The sequence below is a fragment of the Nerophis lumbriciformis genome, linkage group LG26, assembly GCF_033978685.3.
Source record: "Nerophis lumbriciformis linkage group LG26, RoL_Nlum_v2.1, whole genome shotgun sequence".
NCBI lineage: Eukaryota > Metazoa > Chordata > Actinopteri > Syngnathiformes > Syngnathidae > Nerophis > Nerophis lumbriciformis.
The window spans coordinates 20,618,140-20,641,274 of record NC_084573.2 but is presented as its reverse complement, the minus strand read 5'-3'; the positions used below and the strand labels follow the sequence as shown (position 1 = coordinate 20,641,274).

Below are 23,135 nucleotides of genomic sequence, written 5' to 3'. Positions count from 1 at the left end.
AGTCATCCATCCATTTTCTACCGCTTATTCCCTTCATGTAATGCAACATTAGGATTGACTTGAATTGATCCACCTGCTCAGTGGCCTTGTGGTTAGAGTGTAGGTTGTGAGTTCAAACCCCGGCCGAGTCATACCAAAGACTGTAAAAATGGGACCCGTTACCTCCCTGCCTGGCACTCAGCCTCTAGGGTTGGAATTGGGGGTTACATCACCAACAATTATTGCCGGGCGCGGCCACCGCTGCTGCTCACTGCTCCCCTCACCTCCCAGGGGGTGATCAAGGGTGATGGGTCAAATGCAGAGAATAATTTCGCCACACCTAGCGTGTGTGACAATCATTGGTACTTTAACTTTATTTGGTTTGCATTAAACTAATAATTAGGAGGAACTCCCGAAAGCCAACAATTAAAGTGATCAGGAAATGGAAACTGTTTTCATGGTAGTCTACTGTGATACAATCATGTACATGGCAACATTCTTGTTAGTTATATGACTAACTGCAACATTTCAATCAAAGTTAATACACAATGCATTCTTCCTAGTGACGTTTTGGGGGGAGGGCTGATCACTCAAGGACCGCCTATCCCACATTACCTTAGTAGTCTTCTCTAAGGTCCGCAGTTATGTAATACGTTGGCCGCTCAGCTGCATGTTTTAGTCACTCACACATTATACTATCAACTAACAACATGTCTGGAAGAGGCAAAGGAGGCAAAGGCTTGGGAAAAGGAGGCGCCAAGCGTCATCGCAAAGTTCTCCGTGATAACATCCAGGGCATCACCAAACCCGCAATCCGCCGCCTGGCGCGCCGCGGAGGCGTCAAGCGCATCTCTGGCCTGATTTACGAGGAGACTCGTGGTGTTCTGAAAGTGTTCCTGGAGAATGTCATCCGTGATGCGGTTACTTACACCGAGCACGCTAAGAGGAAGACTGTGACCGCCATGGATGTGGTGTACGCACTTAAGAGGCAAGGACGTACTTTGTACGGCTTTGGAGGTTAAAGTCTGCCTATACTCCAAATAATCAAACGGCCCTTTTAAGGGCCACGCAATCAATCTACTAGAGCATATTATCCTTTCGCATTTATTAATGTATATTTGCACTTCCTGCGCTAAATACTGATATCACCAGAGCAATATTTATTTAGATCAGGCTAGAATCATCATTTAGGAACTTAAACATAAACTTCCTCGAATGTTATTCACACCTGAAATGTACTCGTAGTTAACAATGCAGGATAAAAGCAATAAGGTACAGATATCGATATAAAGATTGCTGTACAGAAAAATTAGCATATGCATTCACGTTAATGGATGTATGATATATTGTTTTTATGGTCCAGCGAGTTAATCCGTTTTTAGGGGGAGTTGAGGGTATTATTATGATGTGTTCAAGAGCCTTATGGCTTGTGTAAAGAGCAGAGGTTCTGCTACGGAGGCTGCGGTATAGCTCGGTTGGTAGAATGACCGTGCCAGCAACTTGAGGGTTCCAGGTTCGATCCTCGCTTATGCCATCCTAGTTACTGCCGTTGTGTCCTTGGGCAAGACACTTTACCCACATGCTCCCCGTGCCACACACACTGGTTTAAAAATGTCACTTAGGTAGTAGGTTTCACAATGTAGTGAAGTGAATTATATTTATATAGCGCTTTTTCTCTAGTGACTCAAAGTGCTTTTACATGGTGAAATCCAAACTCTAAGTTACATTTAAACCAGTGTGGGTGGCACGGGGAGCAGGTGGGTAAAGTGCCTTACTCAAGGACACAACGGCAGTGACTAGGATGGCGGATGCGGGGATAGAACCTGCAACCCTCAAGTTGCTGGCACGGCCACTCTACCAACTGAGCTATACTGCCCAAATTCACTTCACTTTCTAGAGTCCAGCAGTGAAAACACTCCCACCAAGGACTGTTTTCACTCCTCAAACCTACCCTACATTCTAAACTATTTTACTCGATTTGAATCTGTCGCTACTAAAATAAGTTAATAGCTAGGTTAATTGTAATTAATACTAATAAGGTTAATTGTTAATGAACAAATCTAGTCTTTTTGGACAGCTATCTAGATTGATTGAGAAATGATTTGCTGTTATCTAATTGGAAACGACTGAAAAAATAGTGTTAAATGTTGATTTCAATTGCTTTAATCAAATTTATAAACTTATAAATAAAAGATTCATTTTATGGTTTATAGGTCAAGTGTACAAATTAGATAAAGTTGTACAAGTTTGTATTTACATTTTTACTATACCCTATTTTTTATTCTAATTTAATGAGCACATTGGAGATAGTGATACCATTGCCAATGCATGAGGATATGAGACTGAAAAACAAAAATAAATACAATTATTGTCTATATTTCAGAATAATACTCACCAATACAAAAATATTGATCCAAATCCTATAACAGCTACTAGTAATCGTCTTATTGCTAAAACAACAACAACAAACAAACAAACAAAAAACATTACACCGAGCCAGTCTTTTGAACAGCTCAACGTTTCCTCAACATCCGGCTCCCTTCAAAGAGCCATTAATTCCTTCTGTCATATAAAATCACAGGGCAAAACAAATAATAGTGTTGTTCTGCACTAAATGCGTATCTCATTAATGTTCAACATTATATACAGTGTATCCAATCAGCTAACAATAAAATGACACACTTGCTGTTCTGTAATATCGAGTGACTCATTTTATTGCCAGTTATCTTATTTAAAAAATGACAGATCAAATGACAGAGAACAGCAAAGTGGGGGGGTTTCTGGCTGAAATCAGTGGACCGACTTTTGGAATAGTTCGGAAACTTCTCGAGCCTATTTGAAAATTCTAGTCAATATTACTTTAAGCTTTACTTCCCTATAACGTATGAATTGAAATTATTGTAAAAAAAACAAAACAAAAAACAGAAAAAAAATATATGTCGATATCCTTATGTACATCAGTGCATGAAATAAAGCTGCATTTGAAGACTTTTGTCAAATTTAAAGAACCAAAACGGCCAAACATTCAACGGATATCACGTGACTATATTGTTGCACTGCCACGCATTTTTAAAACCATCTCCCAGTGCGAAACTATGTCAGCCAATCAGCAAACGGCGTTGTCACAGTTGAATTTGCATGACGTTACTACAAGAGCACAACATGCGTCCTTCAGGGTCATTAGCTAGACGAACTCTAGTCACAATGCCCGAGCCACAAGCAAAGTCTGCGCCCAAGAAGGGCTCTAAGAAAGCCGTCACTAAGGCACCCGGCAAGGGCAAAGGAAAGAGGCGAAAGGCCAGGAAGGAGAGCTATGCCATCTACGTGTACAAGGTGCTGAAGCAGGTCCACCCTGACACCGGCATCTCGTCCAAGGCCATGAGCATCATGAACTCCTTTGTCAACGACATCTTCGAGCGCATCGCGACTGAGGCTTCTCGTCTGGCTCACTACAACAAGAGATCCACCATCTCTTCTAGGGAGATCCAGACTGCCGTGCGTCTCCTGCTGCCCGGTGAGCTGGCTAAGCACGCTGTGTCTGAGGGCACCAAGGCTGTCACCAAGTACACCAGCTCCAAGTAAATTGCTCTCTCAATTTACACAACCAACGGCTCTTTTAAGAGCCACCTACATGTACTGAAGGTCCACATTTCTGACTATGCTATCGGTTGCTATACTCTCTATAAAGTCACTATGTCAACAATAACTGACAGTTTAGTGCTTTTTACTAGATTATTGGATCTGTGCTAATGTTTAGGAACATCTGATCCCAATGTGTTTCTTAACAATATTGTTGCTCAAAACAGTTATTGAATTAATTGTGTAACTAATGGGATACACATTCAAATTAACTTTTGTTTTGTTAATGGTGGAAAAGGTTCGTTTTACTGACTGACTCCTAAATGTCACTTACCAAAGGGAAACGATTCGTTCCAGCAAAACATGTTCTAAAGCTTGCACAAGGTTACTGCTTGCTGATGCTTGCCCCTCCTACACGCACACGCACACGCACACAATTCACTCAGCAAGAGCGCATGCCTAGTACATTTTTTGATTGGGATTGCACAAGTCTTGCGGTCAGTCAACCGTCACAAGGTGCGTGCGAAGGGACTTGCACATAATGTTACAAGTACTGGCGTTTACTGGCACAACTTTAACCAAAGGTTTTGATTCTACAATTATGACTAAGAAAAATGTAACTTTGTCTTGATGAACTGCAGTATCTAATCAGGTGATTCAAGATTGTTTATTGTCATATGCACAGTTAAACAGTTTAACGTACAATGAAAATCTTACTTTGCTAGTCCACCCTTCAACAAGTCACACGGTACTTAGCTAAAATAAAAATAAAAATGTATATACAAGACACAGTAAGTAACATTACATTATTGCACATTCCGAATGACAGTCAACAGTATAAATAAGGAGGTGACATTTGGTCACAACAGCAGTTAAAGTGTCTTTAGTGATCAAAGGTGAAAAGTGTCTACAGTGATGGTTCACAGTTCGGGGGTGGTCATGGTAGCTGTCTTTTGTTATATTTATAAATATATATATATATATATATATATATATATATATATATATCCACAGCAACAGTTTAAGTTGTAATTTTTGCCCAACACAATTGTCTCTCTCTGCCTGTTGGCTCTTCATGCAACTAATAATATTAACACAAAATTAGCAAACTGAATGAGATCGCTATATCGCCATTGTGGCACAGATAAGCCGTTGGGCATCCAAACATGCCTGGGTTATTTCTACTAACTGCAAATCAATTCTCATAGTTCATTTAAATAAATAAATATTAAGATTTAAGGGTAAAAATGACTGAAACCAGTGAATAAAAATGCTATGTTTTCCTTGACGCTGATTAATTTCCTCGTGCATTTGCCAGTCGGGTGGCGCTCTATTTGTATGTGCATGAACTGACCTGAATGACTCACAAATCAAACGTTTTGTCTTGTTGAACATTTCTGATGAAGCTTGATCATTGGCTGTGTACATGCAAGTTGCATCAATTTGGCCAAGCGCTTATCCTACATTTTTTTTACAAGATTTTAAATAATAATTATTACATAATTTAGCGGGCAGCACGGTGGCAGAGGGGTTAGTGCATCTGCCTCACAATACGAAGGTCCTGAGTAGTCTTGGGTTCAATCCCGGGCTCGGGATCTTTCTGTGTGGAGTTTGCATGTTCTCCCCGTGACTGCGTGGGTTCCCTCCGGGTACTCCGGCTTCCTCCCACCTCCAAAGACATGCACCTGGGGATAAGTTGATTGGCAACACTAAATTGGCCCTAGTGTGAATGTTGTCTGTCTATCTGTGTTGGCCCTGCGATGAGGTGGCGACTTGTCCAGGGTGTACCCCGCCTTCCGCCCGATTGTAGCTGAGATAGGCTCCAGCGCCCCCCGCGACCCCAAAGGGAATAAGCGGTAGAAAATGGATGGATGGACATAATTTAGCTATTTTTGAATGTTTCAATTCAGTGTATTTATTATGGTTCGATGAGAATTTGTACAAAATCGAGATTGGGTTAATTTTACTCACTGGTTTGGTTTGCATTACAACTATCGGGTAGAAACTCCCAAAAGCCAGCAATTAAAGTGAAAAGAAAATGGAAACAGTTTCATGGTAATTTCATGTGATATAATCATGTCCATTGCAACCGTCCATTCATTTTCTATCGCTTGTCCCTCTCGAGGTGGCGGGAGTGGCTTGAGTCTATTCCAGCTGCACACCCTGGACAAGTCACCAACTCATCGCAGGGCCAACACAGATAGACAACATTTACACACTCGGGTTAATTTAGTGTTGCCAATCAGTCTATCCCCAGAAGAATGTCTTGGGAGGTGGAAGGAAACCTGAACGCATCGTCGTCACGTCGTCTCATTGCTGGTTTACGAGCAAACGAGCATGTTCGGCAGTGCACAATCACGGAGTACTAACAAGCAGTGTGTAGACAGAAAAGGGAGGACTGATGCATTTTGGCTTAAAAACTAATGATAAAGGTGAAGTTATAACACTGAAACACCCTCAGGAAGAGGTGCTTTAAGACATGGCAAGCTAGCTAGCGGTTAAAGTCCAGCCCCAATCGGCAGTGTTTTAGCTACTTCTAAATCACTAATCCTCGCCTCCATGGCGACAAATAAAGTATGTTTCTTACAAGTATCATCCCCGAAGGACGAGGAATAGCTAAACATGCTTCACTACACACCGTAGCTTACCGGCGTCAAAATGTAAACAAACGCCATTGGTGGATCTACTCCTAACATCCACTGTAATGATACCAAGTACAGTAGCATATCTAGTCCATACTACTATGATTACGTAAATATTTTTTGGCATCACATCATCTTTCGTTAAAAAAAAAAAAAAAAATTATGTTTATAAACTCAGGTAAAATGTCCCTGAACACGAGGACTTTGAATATGACCAATGTATGATCCTGTAACTGCTTGGTATCAGATTGATAGCCAAATTTGTGGTATCATCCAAAACGAATGTAAAGTATATACTCACATCGTCAAAGACTAGAGCACCGATTAAACCAGGGGTAGGGAACCTACGGCTCTAGAGCCAGATGTGGCTCTTTCGATGACTGCATCTGGCTCTCAGATAAATCTTATCTTACATTACTTAACACGATAAGTAATGAATAATTCCGCTGGTAATCACAGTGTTAAAAATAACGTACAAAATATAAAACATTCTCATGCATTTTAATCCATCCATCCGTTTTCTACCACACCTGTTCAAAAAGTCGCATTAATGGTAAGAAGTATTTTATTTATTATTGGTTAGCTTCAGAATAACAATGTTATTAAAAAGAATAAGAGATTTATTATACTCTAAAAATGTTGGTCTTCCTTAAAAATGCACACATTTAGTTGTATTCAGTGTTAAAAAATATTATATGGCTCTCATGGAAATACATTTTAAAATATTTGGCTTTCATGGCTCTCTCAGCCAAAAAGGTTCCCGACCCCTGGATTAAACGAAGAAGAGAAACAAGTGACCACACATTAAACCACGTCAAAAGGGAAACAGAAGTGACACCTACAGGAAGAAAGCGGAAGTGACACTGTCAAGAAATGCTTCAAAATAAAGTATCTAAAACGTAGATAACATGGAGAATTCTTAACAACTAGTCTTTGTCTTTATGTACATCAGTGCATACAAATCTATGCACTGATGTATCTGCATTTTAAGGCTTTTTAATTGCTTATCTCGGGGCATTCAATTGGTCGCAACTGGACTTAGAAGACGTTTCGCCTCTCATCCGAGTAAGCTTCATCAGTTTGTGCTCACAGACTTAGCATTGGTCAGATCTGGTTTAAAAACTAGAGTGCGCTCTGTTTTCCTTGACTCTGATTCATTTCTTTGTGCATCTAGACTAGACTAGATCTGACCAATCTAAGTCTGTAAGATTACAATGACTTGGATGAAAAATTGATTGCCATTCACAATGTAGCATCAAAACAGCCACACGTTTCTTTTCAACGGGTGTTGCACTGCCGCGCATTTTTAAAACCGCCTCCCAGTGCGAAACTATGTCAGCCAATCAGCAAACGGCGTTGTCACAGTCAGCTTTGCATGACATTACTACAAGATCACAACATGCATCCGTCTAGATCATTCGCTTGACGAACTTTAGTCACTATGCCTGAACCACAAGCAAAGCCTGCGCCCAAGAAGGGCTCCAAGAAAGCCGTTACCAAGGCTGCCGGAAAGGGCAAAGGAAAGAGGAGAAAGGCCAGGAAGGAGAGTTATGCCATCTACGTGTACAAGGTGCTGAAGCAGGTCCACCCTGACACCGGCATCTCATCCAAGGCCATGAGCATCATGAACTCCTTCGTCAACGACATCTTCGAGCGCATCGCGACTGAGGCTTCTCGTCTGGCTCACTACAACAAGAGATCCACCATCTCTTCTAGGGAGATCCAGACTGCCGTGCGTCTCCTGTTGCCCGGTGAGCTGGCTAAGCACGCTGTATCTGAGGGCACCAAGGCTGTCACTAAGTACACCAGCTCCAAGTAAATTGCTCTCTCAATTTACACAACCAACGGCTCTTTTAAGAGCCACCTACATTTACTGAAGGTTCACGTCTCTGACTATGTTGTCAACTACTATAATCCCTGTAAAGTCACTATGCCGACATAAACTGACAGTTTAGTGTTTATTACTAGATTATTGGATCTGCACTAATAATTAGAATCATCTGATCCCAATGTGTTTCTTAATAATGTTGTTGGTCAATGCAGTTATTGAATTAATTGTGTAACTAATGGAATACATTTTGGAATTAATGTTTTTTATTGGCAATGGTGGAAGTGGTTCACCTTACTGACTGATTCCTGTATGTCACTCACCAAAGGGAATCGTTTCATTCCACACAAAACGTGCTGAAGCTTGCCCCCCCCTCCCCCCCCCCCCCCCACACACACACACACACACACCATTTAATTCACTCAGCAACAGCGCATGCGTAATTCATTGTTCGATTGGGATTGCACAAGTCTTGCGGTCAGTCAACCGTCACAAGGTGCGTGCGAAGGGACTTGCACATAATGTAAAAAGTACTGGCATTTAATAAGACCTGCGGCACAATTTTAACTAACGGTATTGATTCTACAATTATGACAAAGAAAAATGTACCTTGGTCTTGATGAACTGCAGTCTCTATTCAGTTAATATATCCACAACAACAGTTTAAGTTTTTGCCCAACACACTTGTCTCTCTCTGCCTGTTGGCTATTCATGCAACTAATAATATTAACGCAAAATTAGCAAACTGAATGAGATCGCTATATCGCCATTGTGGGACAGATAAGCCGTTGGGCATCCAAACATGCCTGGGTTATTTCTACTAACTGCAAATCAGTTCTCAACTTCTCATCGTTAATTTAAATGAGCCGTTCAAAAGACTTGACTCGTTCACAGACATCACATTGTTGACTGTGATGTTGTCTATAGATGGGATTTTGGGCTCTTTGATCTTGTGATCTTATTTTCAAATAACTGATCAAAAGCCTGTCTTGCCTTTGTGGGTTGTTTTTTTTTAATCAAGGGAATAATCATTGGTAGTTTGGTTTTCATTGTAAAAAAAATAAATACATAAGGCGGTGCCATATCCCCATGCTTTGACTAACATTATTTTGAATTTACCTTCACCTAAAAAAACCTTTGTAGCAGAAGAGTATTTTAAACATTCAGGAAGAAATCTCAAACGATAAAGTGTATGTGTGTAAAAAAAAAAGTAGGGATGGCATTTATGGCTCTTTATGGGGAGCCGGATCTTGAGGAGCCGTTCTTTACCAAGTATATTCAAAAGACTTGTTCGTTTTTATATATATATATATATTTTTAATTATTATTATCAATTTCTGATAGCAGTTACAAGATAAGATTTAGATCAGAATAAGCTGAATTTACACAAATATTACTCTATGGGTTGGAATTTTCCTGAAATATTAGTTATAATTTTATTTTTGTTTTGTTTTTATTGTAAAAATTCCGTGAAATTTATGTATCCCCATGCGTTGACACAGACATTATTTATAAATGTCACTCACCTAAAAAAATAACTCCACACAACATAATTTTAACAATACAGAAAAAACATGCAGTAAGTAAAAACAAAATGTATACTGAAAATGTTTCAAAAAAAGTATAAATAAGATCAGATTAAAAGTGATCAGTGATTTAAAATGCTACACATCCTTTGGCTGACTAATTTTAAGTCCATTTGCCAGTTGGTTGACGCTGAATTGCTTTTGCATAAAAACGGCTCCCAAATTCTCATCATAAGGTTAAAAGAGCCATTTAAAAGACTTAACTGGTTTGCGAGCGTCACATCTCTCGTAAAAAGATAAAATAAAACTTGAATACAAGTTTAACATGATAAAAACGTGAATACAAAAGGTACAGTTCTACCCTACCTGCTGTGTATGCATGAAACACTTTACATATCAGAACAATGAACCAAATAAATATCAAGATTTAAAGATAAAAATGACTGAGACCAGTGAATAAAAATGCTATGTTTTCCTTGACACTGATCTCTAATTTCCTCATGCATTTGCCAGTTGGGTGGCGCTATATTTGTATGTGCATGAACTGACCTGAATAACTCACAAATCAAACGTTTTGTCTTGTTGAACATTTCTGATGAAGCTTGATCATTGGCTGTGTACATGCAAGTTGCATCAATTTGGCCAAGCTTTTATCCTACATTTTTTTTTACAATATTTTAAATAATTATTATTACATAATTTAGCTATTTTTGTGTGTGCCAATTCAGTGTATCTATTATGGTTCGAGAGAATTTGTACAAAATCAAGATTGGGTTAATTTTACTCACTGGTTTGGTTTGCATTAAAACTATCGGGAAGAAACTCTCAAAAGCCAACAATTAAATTGAGAAGAAAATGGAAACAGTTTCATGGTAATGTCATGTGATATAATCATGTATATTGCAATCATCCATCCATTTTCTATTGCTTGTCCCTCTCGAGGTGGCGGGAGTGGCTTGAGTCTATTCCAGCTGCACACCCTGGACAAGTCACCAACTTATCGCAGGGCCAACACAGATAGACAACATTCACACACTCGGGTTAATTCAGTGTTGCCAATCAGTCTATCCCCAGATGCATGTCTTGGGAGATGGAAGGAAATCTGAACGCATCGTCGTCACGCCGTCTCATTGCTGGTTTACGAGCAGACGAGCATGTTCGGCAGCGCACAATCACGGAGTACTAACAAGCAGTGTGTAGACAGAAAAGGGAGAATGGATGCATTTTGGCTTAAATCTAACGATAAAGGTGAAGTTATAACACTGAAACGCCCTCAGGAAGAGATGCTTTAAGACATGGCTAGCTAGCTAGCGGCTAAAGTCCAGCCCCAGTCGGCAGTGTTTTAGCTACTTCTAAATCACTAATCCTTGCCTCCATGGCGACAAATAAAGTAAGTTTCTTACAAGTATCATCCCTGAAGGATGAGGAATAGCTAAACATGCTTCACTACACACCGTAGCTCACCGGCGTCAAAATGTAAACAAACGCCATTGGTGGATCTACTCCTGTAATGATACCAAGTACAGTAGCATATCTAGTCGATACTACTATGATTACGTCAATATTTTTTGGCATCACATCTTCTTTCGTTTAAAAAAAAATATATTGTATCAAACAACACAAGAATAAATTATTATTACATTTTAACAGAAGTTTAGATAGATTCAAGATTGTCTATTGTCATATGCACAGTTAAACAGACAGTTTGCCATACAATGAAAATCTTACTTTGCTAGTCCACTCTTCAACAAGTCACACGGTAACTCAGATACAAATAAAAATAAAAATGTTTATACAAGGCACAGTAAGTAGCATTACATTATTGCACATTCTGAATGACAGTCAACAGTATAAATATGGAGGTGACATTTGGTCACAGCAGCAGTTAAAGTGTCTTTAGTGATCAAAGGTGAAAAGTGTCTACAGTGATGGTTCACAGTTCAGGGGTGGTCATGGTAGCTGTCTTTGTTCAAAAAGATAAAAGTAAAACGGGGGGGGGGGGGGCGCTAGCATTCACAAGTTAGCATTCACAAGCCTGATGGCCTGTGGGTAGAAACTGTTTGTCAGTCTCGTAGTCCTGGATTTCAGGCTCCTGTATCGTCTGCCTGATGGTAGGAGGCTGCAGAGACTGTGCTGGGGGTGTGTATTGTCCTTTATGATGTTGTGTGCTTTCCTGGTGGCCCTGGTAGAGTACATGTCCTGTAGTGAGGGGAAGGCTGCTCCTGATATGTACTGAGCAGTTTTAATCACTCGCTGAAGTGCCTTCCTGTCCTTAGCAGTGCTGTTTCCATACCAGACCGTGATTGAGCTGGTAAGGACACTCTCAACCGTACTTCTATAGAAGTTGCTGAGAATTTTGGATGGCATGCAAAATTTTCTCAGCCTTCTTAGGGAGTACAGTCGCTGCTGGGCTTTCTTTATTGTTTGTTGGGTGTTGTGATCCCAGGTGAGGTCCTCGCTGATGTGGGTCCCGAGGAATTTAAAGGTTTTCACCCTGTCCACCTCTGTCCCCCCTATGTACAGAGGTGTGTACTGTGCACTCCTTCTCCGTGGGTCAATAATCATCTCCTTGGTCTTGTCTGTGTTCAAGGAGAGATTATTATCCTGACACCAGGCCACCAGTTCCGCTACCTCCCTTCTGTACGCTGCCTCAGCTCCCCCGGTGATCAGTCCGACGACCGTAGTATCATCTGCAAACTTGATGATACTGGTGTTGTTCTGGGAGGCCACACAGTCGTGTGTGAAGAAGATGTACAATAGGGGGCTCAGCACGCAGCCTTGGGGGGTCCCTGTGCTTAGAACCTTTGTGCCTGATGTCTGGTTGCCGATTCTGACTGACTGGGGCTGGTTTGTGAGAAAGTTCAGGACCCAGTCACAGAGAGTTGGTGTCAGACCAACAGTGAGGACTTTAGCAGTGAGTTTTTGTGAGATGACCGTGTTAAAAGCAGAGCTGTAGTCAATGAATAATAGCCTGGCATAGGTGTCCTCGCCCTCTAAGTGGGTGAGGGTGGTGTAGATGACGGTGTGTTGACTGCATCCTCAGTGGACCGGTTCTGCCGGTAGTCAAACTGTAGAGGGTCCAGTGTGTCTGGGATGGTCTTTTTGATTTGTGACATGACTATCCTTTCGAAGCACTTCATCACTATTGGGGTGAGTGCAACAGGGCGATAGTCATTCAGACAGGTCACAGTGTTTTTCTTTGGCAGGGGCACGGTGGTGGTGGTCTTGAAGCAGGTGGGCACAACAGCTTGTGCTAGTGACAAGTTGTATATGTCAGCAAGTACGTCAGCCAGCTCTGACGAACACACCCTGAGGGCCTGGCCAGGGATGTTGTCTGGGCCGGCTGCCTTCCGTGGGTTTGTTCTCCTCAGAACTGTACGTACCTCTGCTGTTGTCACAGTGAGTGGTGAGATAAAACATGTTAAAAGAGAAAGTACGCAGATATTAACAGTAAATGAACAAGTAGATTAATAATTAATTTAGGTTTTCAGCACCGAAGGCTTGGAATAACCTACAATCGAATATTAAACTTCAAACCCTTGTTACGTTGAATGAGTTTAAAACTTCTGTGAAAGGACTGCAGTCTACCTTGTCTGTATGCACATGTGTCATGTGAGCAAGTTTTAATGTTGTAAATGTGATGTTTTATGTATTTGTTTACTGTTTTTAATGTAACCTTGCTGCTGCCCTCTTGGCCAGGTCTCCCTTGGAAAAGAGATCTTTGATCTCAATGGGATTTTACCTGGTTAAATAAAGGCTAAAACATTTCTACCAAGTTGTCCTTAATAATGTTGACAAAATAATAGAATGATAAATGACACAATATGTTACTGCATGCGTCAGCAGCTAAATTAGGAGCCTTTGTTTGTTTACTTACTACTAAAAGACGAGTTGTCTAGTATGTTCACTATTCTATTTAAGGACAAACTTGCAATAAGAAACACATGTTTACCGAAAAGTATCAAATTAATTTTGGTACCGGTACCACGATATTGGTTTCGACAAAACACTAGTCGTTGTCTTTATGTTCATCAGTGCATAAACATTTATGCACTGATGTAGCTGCATTTTAAGGCTTTTTAATTGCTTATCTCGGGGCATTCAATCGGTCACAACTGGACTGTCAAGTCACCACACATTAAACCACGTCAAAAGGGAAACGGAAGTGACAGTCAAGAAATGCTTCAAAATAAAGTATCTGAACTGTAGATAACATGGAGAATTCTTAACAACTAGTCTTTGTCTTCATGTACATGTGTGCATAAAAACCTATGCACTGATGTATCTGCATTTTAAGGCTGTTTCAATCAATCAATCAATCTTTATTTATATAGCCCTAAATCACAAGTGTCTCAAAGGGCTGCACAAGCCACAACGACATCCTCGGTACAAAGCCCACATACGGGCAAGGAAAAACTCACCCCAGTGGGACGTCGATGTGAATGACTATGAGAAACCTTGGAGAGGACCGCATATGTGGGTAACCCCCCCCCTCTAGGGGAGACCGAAAGCAATGGATGTCGAGTGGGTCTGACATAATATTGTGAGAGTCCAGTCCATAGTGGATCCAACATAATAGTAAGAGTCCAGTCCATAGTGGGGCCAGCAGGACACCATCCCGAGCGGAGACGGGTCAGCAGCGTAGAGATGTTCCCAGCCGATGTACAGGCGAGCGGTCCACCCCGGGTCCCGACTCTGGACAGCCAGCACTTCATCCATGGCCACCGGACCTGTGCCCCCCCCCCCCCCTCAAGGAAAAGGGGAGCAGAGGAGAAAAGAAAAGAAACGGCAGATCAACTGGTCCAACAGGGGGGCTATTTAAAGGCTAGAGTATACAAATGAGTTTTAAGATGGGACTTAAATGCTTCTACTGAGGTAGCATCTCTAATTGTTACCGGGAGGGCATTCCATAGTACTGGAGCCCGAATAGAAAACGCTCTATAGCCTATATATTTGGTTTGTCTTAGAAGACGTTTCGCCTCTCATCCGAGTAAGCTTCATCGGTTCGTGCTCACAGACTTAGCATTGGTCAGATCTGGTTTAAAAACTAGAGTTCGCTCTGTTTTCCTTGACTCTGATTCATTTCCTTGTGCATCTAGACTAGACTAGATCTGACCAATCTAAGTCTATAAGATTACAATGACCTGGATGAATAAATTGCTTGCCATTCACAATGTAGCATCAAAACGGCCACACGTTTCTTTTCAACGGGTATCACGTGACTATAACTGTCGTACTACCGCGCATTTTTAAAACCGCCTCCCAGTGTGAAACCATGTCAGCCAATCAGCAAACGGCGTTGTCACAGTTAAATTTGCATGACGTTACTACAAGAGCACAACATGCACCCATCATTAGTGATGAAATCGGCAGTTCTTTTGACTGTACTGAATCACTAGAATCAATTGCTTAAATTGATTCGTTCACCGAACCCCCCCCCCCCCCCCCCCCCAAAAAAAGGAGAGGGGGGGGCGTGCGTAGTACAGTACAGTGCTAGTGATGGGATCGGCAGTTCTTTTGACTGTACTGAATCACTAGAATCAGTTCCTTAAATGTATTCTTTCAAAAAATTCGTTCACCGAATCACCCCCCCCCCCCCCCCCAAAAAGGGGGGGGGGCGTGCACAGTACAGTGCAGACATTCGTGGGAGTAGCAGCAAATAGGGTGAATGCGAGTCCCTACACAGCTCTGTGCATGCAGTACACCAGGCAGTGAGTGACTGACACAGCGCCACAGTCAGCACAGTTCAGTACGTGAACCTGAATCACTTCTGCAGCAGCAGTTCTGTGTGCAGGTCGGCGAAACACCGAATCACTTCTGCAGCAGCAGTTCTGTGTGCAGGTCGGCGAATCACCGAATCACTTCTGCAGCAGCAGTTCTGTGTGCAGGTCGGCGAATCACCGAATCACTTCTGCAGCAGCAGTTCTGTGTGCAGGTCGGCGAATCACCGAATCACTTCTGCAGCAGCAGTTCTGTGTGCAGGTCAGCGAATCACTTCTGCAGCAGCAGTTCTGTGCGCAGGTCGGCGAATCACCGAATCACTTCTGCAGCAGCAGTTCTGTGCACAGGTCGGCGAATCACCGAATCACTTCTGCAGCAGCAGGTCGACGAATCACCGAATCAGTTCTGCAGCAGCAGTTCTGTGCGCAGGTCGGCGAATCACAGAATCACTTCTGCAGCAGCAGTTCTGTGCGCAGGTCGACGAATCACCGAATCACTTCTGCAGCAGCAGTTCAGTGCGCAGGTCGGCGAATCACCGAATCACTTCTGCAGCAGCAGTTCTGTGCGCAGGTCGGCAAATCACCGAATCACTTCTGCAGCAGCAGTTCTGTGTGCAGGTCGGCGAATCACCGAATCACTTCTGCAGCAGCAGTTCTGTGCGCAGGTCGGCAAATCACCGAATCACTTCTGCAGCACCAGTTCTGTGTGCAGGTCGGCGAATCACCGGATCACTTCTGCAGCAGCAGTTCTGTAAATATGCAAACAAAAAGAAAATAAATACCTTCAAAATAAAACAAATAAATTAAGAGCCAGAAATGCCAACATAAAAACTAAATGTTCTGTAGCCTACGTTTAAAATATAACAAAGAAAATATTAACTTAAATGTGCAAACAAAAAGAAAATAAATAGGCTACCTTACATAAAACTAAACAAATATTAAACCAAGTGCCAGAAAAGCCAACATTAAAACTAACATTTCTGTAGCTTACATTTAAAAGTATAAAAATGGAAATATCAACTTAAATATGCAATAAAAAAGAAAATAAATAGCTTAAATAATATAAAAATCAAGATAAATAATAGCCTATGTATATGTACATACATTAGTTATTATTTTTATTTTAAATCTTCTCAAACAGCCTGCCCTACACTTTACGCCCCGCCCCTCCCCCTCGCGTCGCTGCTGCTCAGCCTTGCCCTGCACTGACTTTCTTTCTGTCTCCTCTACTCTCATAACTTTATGTGTTGAGATAATGTGTGTGTTTGTTTTCATGTGGCTTGAGTCAACATTAGCCGTTAGCTTGGAGAATGAATGGAGAACGGATGCCAATGGCATGAAACATATCCTCGCGACGGGAGGAGAATCACTTGCGGCATTGGGGCAAGCAGAGCAGAGAGCGAGAGCGTTGTCGTTCACTGAGTGATTCATGTCGTTAATCCGCGGTGAACGAATCGTTCGCTCAGTCCCTCCCCCCGCCCCCATGATGAGTAGCTGGCTGCGTCCTTCGCCGACGTCACAGAATGCGCCAGTTCCACTCATACCGGCATGGTCGCGGCGGAGCTCAACTGAACTGAGAAAGGAACGAATCAGTTCATGAAGTGATTCGGTTCAGTACGTTCACTCAAAAGATTCGTTCGTTCGAACGAATCGTTCGCGAACGACACAACATTACCCATCATGGTCATTCGCTTGACGAACTCTAGTCACCATGCCTGAACCGCAAGCAAAGTCTGCGCCCAAGAAGGGCTCCAAGAAAGCCGTCACCAAGGCTGCCGGCAAGGGCAAAGGAAAGAGGAGAAAGGCCAGGAAGGAGAGCTATGCCATCTACGTGTACAAGGTGCTGAAGCAGGTCCACCCTGACACCGGCATCTCGTCCAAGGCCATGAGCATCATGAACTCCTTCGTCAACGACATCTTCGAGCGTAACGCGACTGAGGCTTCTCGTCTGGCTCACTACAACAAGAGATCCACCATCTCTTCCAGGGAGATCCAGACCGCCGTGCGTCTCCTGCTGCCCGGTGAGCTGGCTAAGCACGCTGTGTCTGAGGGCACCAAGGCTGTCACCAAGTACACCAGCTCCAAGTAAATTAATCTCTAAATTTACACAACCAACGGCTCTTTTAAGAGCCACTCACTATGTCAAAAGAGTAAGTTTCAAAGATGTAATTTGTATTAACTAAACTTGCAAGAAAAAGACATAAGCGAATTATGATCATATAGTGCTTCTAGTGACTCATAGTGCTTTATACATTGTGTAAATCAATATCTAAGTTAGTTTTATTTTAAACTGGGAGCAGGTAGGTAAAGTGTCTTGCTCAAGGAATGACGGCAGTGACTAGGATGGCAGAAGTGGGGATCGAACCTAGAACCAACCGAGCTATACCGCCCCAATCACTGATCATAATATAAAAAGGACATCCACAATTTATTAACTAATTACTTTTTTTAAAAAGTCACATTTAATAAGGAGTTTGTCTTTGAATCTAAAAAAAAATCAGTTTCAAGCATTTTTGTTGTAGTTTTTAAATAAAAATCAAACATTTCCTTCCACACGTGATGTTCAGTATGTGGTCCTTGGTGGGGGGAAAGTTTAAACACCCCTGATCTAAAACATTAGGTCATGAATAAAAATAAAATACTCAAGATAAAAAGTTCAGTTCATTTAAAAATATTATGGTAAAAACGTCTGAATTAAGTTACGATGACGACAGCCATAAACACTGTTAACTACGTAAGTCAGGGGTCCCCAAACTACGGCCCGCCAGCGTCCAAAATACAGCCCACGGGAAATCTCAAGGTTTTTTTTTTTTAAATGTGGCCTTTTTAATCTATTTTCTACCGTTTGTTACTCTCGAGGTCTCCTAGCCGCTCAGGCAAATCATATTGTCAAAAAATGCATTTTCCCATCGATAATGTGATATCATTGCGCTCGCGCCGCAGTGTCGGACGAGCAAGCGGCAAGTGCACACTCTTTTAGTCAATTAGTGCGTGGGGAATATCCATCCATCCATCCATCCATCTTCTTCCGCTTATCCGAGGTCGGGTCGCGGGGGCAGCAGCCTAAGCAGGGAAGCCCAGACTTCCCTCTCCCCAGCCACTTCGTCCAGCTCTTCCTGTGGGACCCCGAGGCGTTCCCAGGCCAGCCGGGAGACATAGTCTTCCCAACGTGTCCTGGGTCTTCCTCGCGGCCTCCTACCGGTCGGACGTGCCCTAAACACCTCCCTGGGGAGGCGTTCGGGTGGCATCCTGACCAGATGCCCGAACCACCTCATCTGGCTCCTCTCGATGTGGAGGAGCAGCGGCTTTACTTTGAGCTCCTCCCGGATGGCAGAGCTTCTCACCCTATCTCTAAGGGAGAGCCCCGCCACCCGGCGGAGGAAACTCATTTCGGCCGCTTGTACCCGTGATCTTGTCCTTTCGGTCATAACCCAAAGCTCATGACCATAGGTGAGGATGGGAACGTAGATCGACCGGTAAATTGAGAGCTTTGCCTTCCGGCTCAGCTCCTTCTTCACCACAACGGACCGATACAGCGTCCGCATTACTGAAGACGCCGCACCGATCCGCCTGTCGATCTCACGATTCACTCTTCCCTCACTCGTGAACAAGACTCCGAGGTACTTGAACTCCTCCACTTGGGGCAAGATCTCCTCCCCAACCCGGAGATGGCACTCCACCCTTTTCCGGGCGAGAACCATGGACTCGGACTTGGAGGTGCTGATTCTCATCCCAGTCGCTTCACACTCAGCTGCGAACCGATCCAGTGAGAGCTGAAGATCCTGGCCAGATGAAGCCATCAGGACCCCATCATCTGCAAAAAGCAGAGACCTAATCCTGCAGCCACCAAACCAGATCCCCTCAACGCCTTGACTGCGCCTAGAAATTCTGTCCATAAAGGTTATGAACAGAATCGGTGACAAAGGGCAGCCTTGGCGGAGTCCAACCCTCACTGGAAACGTGTCCGACTTACTACCGGCAATGCAGACCAAGCTCTGGCACTGATCATACAGGGAGCGGACTGCCACAATCAGACAGTCCGATACCCCATACTCTCTGAGCACTCCCCACAGGATTTCCCGAGGGACACGGTCGAATGCCTTCTCCAAGTCCACAAAACACATGTAGACTGGTTGGGCAAACTCCCATGCACCCTCAAGGACCCTGCCGAGAGTATAGAGCTGGTCCACAGTTCCACGACCAGGACGAAAACCACACTGTTCCTCCTGAATCCGAGGTTTGACTATCCGGCATAGCCTCCTCTCCAGTACACCTGAATAGACCTTACCGGGAAGGCTGAGGAGTGTGATCCCACGATAGTTAGAACACACCCTCCGGTTCCCCTTCTTAAAGAGAGGAACCACCACCCCGGTCTGCCAATCCAGTGGTACCGCCCCCGATGTCCACGCGATGCTGCAGAGTCTTGTCAACCAAGACAGCCCCACAGCATCCAGAGCGTGGGAATATATATATATATATATATATATATATATATATATATATATATATATATATATATATATATATATATATATATACATACACACAATATATACATACATACTTACTTACACACACACACACACACACACACACACACACACACACACACACACACACACACACACACACCCAGCCCGACCCCCGGCCATATTTTTTTAACCCAATGCGGGGCCCAAGTCAAAAAGTTTGGGGACCCCTGATGTAAATTAACATTAATATTTTCATACAGGCAGAAGTTCTGACACACAAAATAATGCAGTTACACAATAGTATTCTCATTATATCTCACATGGGACAGTAAAAAAAAGAAAACAAGAATAAAACAATTGTATAATATGAGGAAAAAACTGAAACGTTCTAATATGTATTGATATTATACTTAGTCAAGTATAATACAAAAGCAGATATTTTTTTAGCATTTTTTTTTCCCATAAAAAATATCAGTTTGACTTGGTTTAAAAAGTTTGGACACCCCTGAGCTAAAGTATCACAAGTATTGATATTCGAGCATAAAGATCTAGTATCGATATTTCAGTATTGATCCACACATCATTAGTTATGTGTAGAGATGGGGTTGATGGTCTTTTGAAGCAAACCGAGTCCCTGGGACCAATCCATCCATCCATTTTCTACCACTTGTCCCTTTTAGGGTCGCGAGGGGTGCTGGAGCCTATCTCAGCTGCATTCGGGCAAGTCACCACCTCATCGCAGGGCCCGGGGGGATCCGTTCTTCCCAAATGACCGTCCCAAAGATTTAATTTTTCTTTTCTTTTTTTAAATCAAGAAATCAATCATTTGGAGCAGTTATAAGATATTATGTGAAACTAAATAATGTAAATGTACACTACTAATTATTGTTTGGATATATTCTGAAATATTGACTATATTATTTTGTTTGGGCTACATTTAGTGGTACGCCAAAATAATCTGTTAAATATTAAAACACAGTGTTACTGATCAAATTGTGTGCAATGTTGCAGAGGCCAAAAAAATTTATAAAAAATTACGCTACTCTATTTTGATGTTGGTCATTATGGTGGTACATGGAGAGTCAAGTGTTTTCTGACGTGATACTTTGCGAAAAAAAAGGATTAAGAACCACTGCTTTACATGTCAGAAAATGTGAATCCATATGCAGCTACATTTTCTTTGACTGACAAATTTTAAGTCAGTTTGCTAGTTGGATGACACTGATTTGCATGTGCATAAAACAAGCTCCCAAATTCTCATCTCTCTGAGGCGTAAGGCTGAAAATTTGGCAAGAAAAGTTAAGCAGTCAGACAGAGGACATGTTTCCAATTTGTATTTCCATCCATCCATCCATCCATTTTCTACCGCTTATTCCCTTCGGGGTCGCGGGGGGCGCTGGACAAGTCGCCACCTCATCGCAGGGCCAACACAGATAGACAGACAACATTCACACTCACCTTCACACACTAGGGCCAATTTAGTGTTGCCAATCAACCTATCCCCAGGTGCATGTCTTTGCAGGTGGGAGGAAGCCGGAGTACCCGGAGGGAACCCATGCAGTCACGGGGAGAACATGCAAACTCCACACGGAAAGATCCCGATGCCGGGATTGAACTCACGACTACTCAGGACCTTCGTATTGTAAGGCAGACGCACTAACCCCTGTTCCACTGTGCTGCCCTCAATTTGTATTTATTGTAATAGAAATTAAACTGAGCATTTTACTCTGCTAATTTGATGGTTGGAAAGTTAATTGAAGAGGAGATTTATATTTACATATACACATATATATATATATATATATATATATATATATATATATATATATATATACAGTATATATATATATATATACAGTATATATATATATATATACAGTGTATATATATATATATATATACATATATATATATATATATATATATATATATATATATATATATATATATATATATATATATATATATATATATATATATATATGTATATGTATATGTAGTGTTGATGTAGCAAGCTACTTCGGCTGTGTAAACTGTCGTGTAGATTGCTACAATTCTCTGGGGGCATCTTCCCTTGTAGCTTGAGCTAAATTTAATCGAGTGTAATTAGAAACTAAGTTTACTATGGACGGCGTGGCGAAGTTGGTAGAGTGGCCGTGCCAGCAATCGGAGGGTTGCTGGTTACTGGGGTTCAATCCCCACCTTCTACCATCCTAGTCACGTCCGTTGTGTCCTTGGGCAAGACACTTCACCCTTGCTCCTGATGGGTGCTGGTTAGCGCCTTGCATGGCAGCTCCCGCCATCGGTGTGTGAATGTGTATGTGAATGTGGAAATACTGTCAAAGCGCTTTGAGTACCTTGAAGGTAGAAAAGCGCTATACAAGTATAACCCATTTACCATTTACTATATTTTCTAGATAGCTTGCCCATCACTGATTGGAACATTAAATAGTTTTATCTAGACATATTAAGGCATGCTGTATTGAAACTGCGCATACAACGCCCCAACGTTAGAGGTCGCTGTAGAATTGTCGCTGATGATTGGCTCAAGTCTCAGTCTTTTCCTCCAATAATTGGTTAGCTCCAGCTCACGTGATACTCAAATGGACCAATCAGCGCTCTCAAGCCTGCTATAAAAAGGGAAGCTCGCTCACTTTTGCCATACATTACTTCAGTGTACTACACAATGGCAAGAACAAAGCAAACAGCGCGTAAGTCCACTGGCGGCAAAGCTCCACGGAAGCAGCTCGCCACGAAGGCTGCCCGTAAGAGTGCTCCAGCTACCGGCGGTGTGAAGAAACCTCACCGTTACAGGCCCGGTACCGTGGCTCTCAGGGAGATCCGTCGCTACCAGAAGTCCACCGAGCTGCTTATCCGCAAGCTGCCCTTCCAGCGCCTGGTGAGAGAAATCGCACAAGACTTCAAGACTGACCTGCGCTTCCAGAGCTCGGCCATCATGGCGCTGCAGGAGTCTAGCGAGGCTTACCTGGTGGGCCTTTTCGAAGACACCAACCTGTGCGCCATCCACGCTAAGAGGGTCACCATCATGCCCAAAGACATCCAGCTGGCCCGACGTATTCGCGGCGAGAGAGCATAAATCGCTTCTCTTCTACCTCAACGGCTCTTTTCAGAGCCACCACACTTTCAACTAAACGAGTGGTTCCAAATTCTTGACGTGAAATCCACTTCATACAACGTACTTTAGTCGAACAGAACTGAATTTTGTGTAAAAACCCTGTGTGGATGTTTTACCTTAAACTGGCCAGTAGATGGCGTAGTTCATCAAAACCAACTCATGACCGATTAAAACTCTATGAACAGTACCACTGATTCTATCCGGTTAAATAAAAATATGACAATGTATTAAACTACTATTAGCTTACAAACTA

General features: G+C 42.5%; 5 protein-coding genes across 5 annotated transcripts; all 5 read left to right on the top strand.

The window, feature by feature from the left end:
* Positions 1–689: 689 nt before the first annotated feature.
* On the top strand, positions 690–1,001 carry LOC133623812 (histone H4). Its single transcript, XM_061987222.2, has one exon. It carries the CDS (start codon positions 690–692, stop codon positions 999–1,001), a length of 312 nt encoding a protein of 103 aa, XP_061843206.2.
* A 2,176-nt stretch (positions 1,002–3,177) lies between these two features.
* LOC133623814 (histone H2B-like) lies at positions 3,178–3,619 on the top strand. The gene has a single exon (XM_061987224.2). The coding sequence runs from the start codon at positions 3,184–3,186 to the stop codon at positions 3,559–3,561; it is 378 nt and encodes a 125-aa protein (XP_061843208.1). The 5' UTR covers positions 3,178–3,183; the 3' UTR covers positions 3,562–3,619.
* A 4,017-nt stretch (positions 3,620–7,636) lies between these two features.
* On the top strand, positions 7,637–8,019 carry LOC133623817 (histone H2B 1/2-like). Its single transcript, XM_061987226.2, has one exon. The coding sequence runs from the start codon at positions 7,642–7,644 to the stop codon at positions 8,017–8,019; it is 378 nt and encodes a 125-aa protein (XP_061843210.1). The 5' UTR covers positions 7,637–7,641.
* Positions 8,020–16,985: 8,966 nt separating this feature from the next.
* Positions 16,986–17,363, top strand: LOC133623818 (histone H2B-like). Its single transcript, XM_061987227.2, has one exon. The coding sequence runs from the start codon at positions 16,986–16,988 to the stop codon at positions 17,361–17,363; it is 378 nt and encodes a 125-aa protein (XP_061843211.1).
* Positions 17,364–22,432: 5,069 nt separating this feature from the next.
* LOC133623478 (histone H3-like) lies at positions 22,433–22,843 on the top strand. Its single transcript, XM_061986686.2, has one exon. It carries the CDS (start codon positions 22,433–22,435, stop codon positions 22,841–22,843), a length of 411 nt encoding a protein of 136 aa, XP_061842670.1.
* The last annotated feature ends 292 nt before the right edge of the window (positions 22,844–23,135 follow it).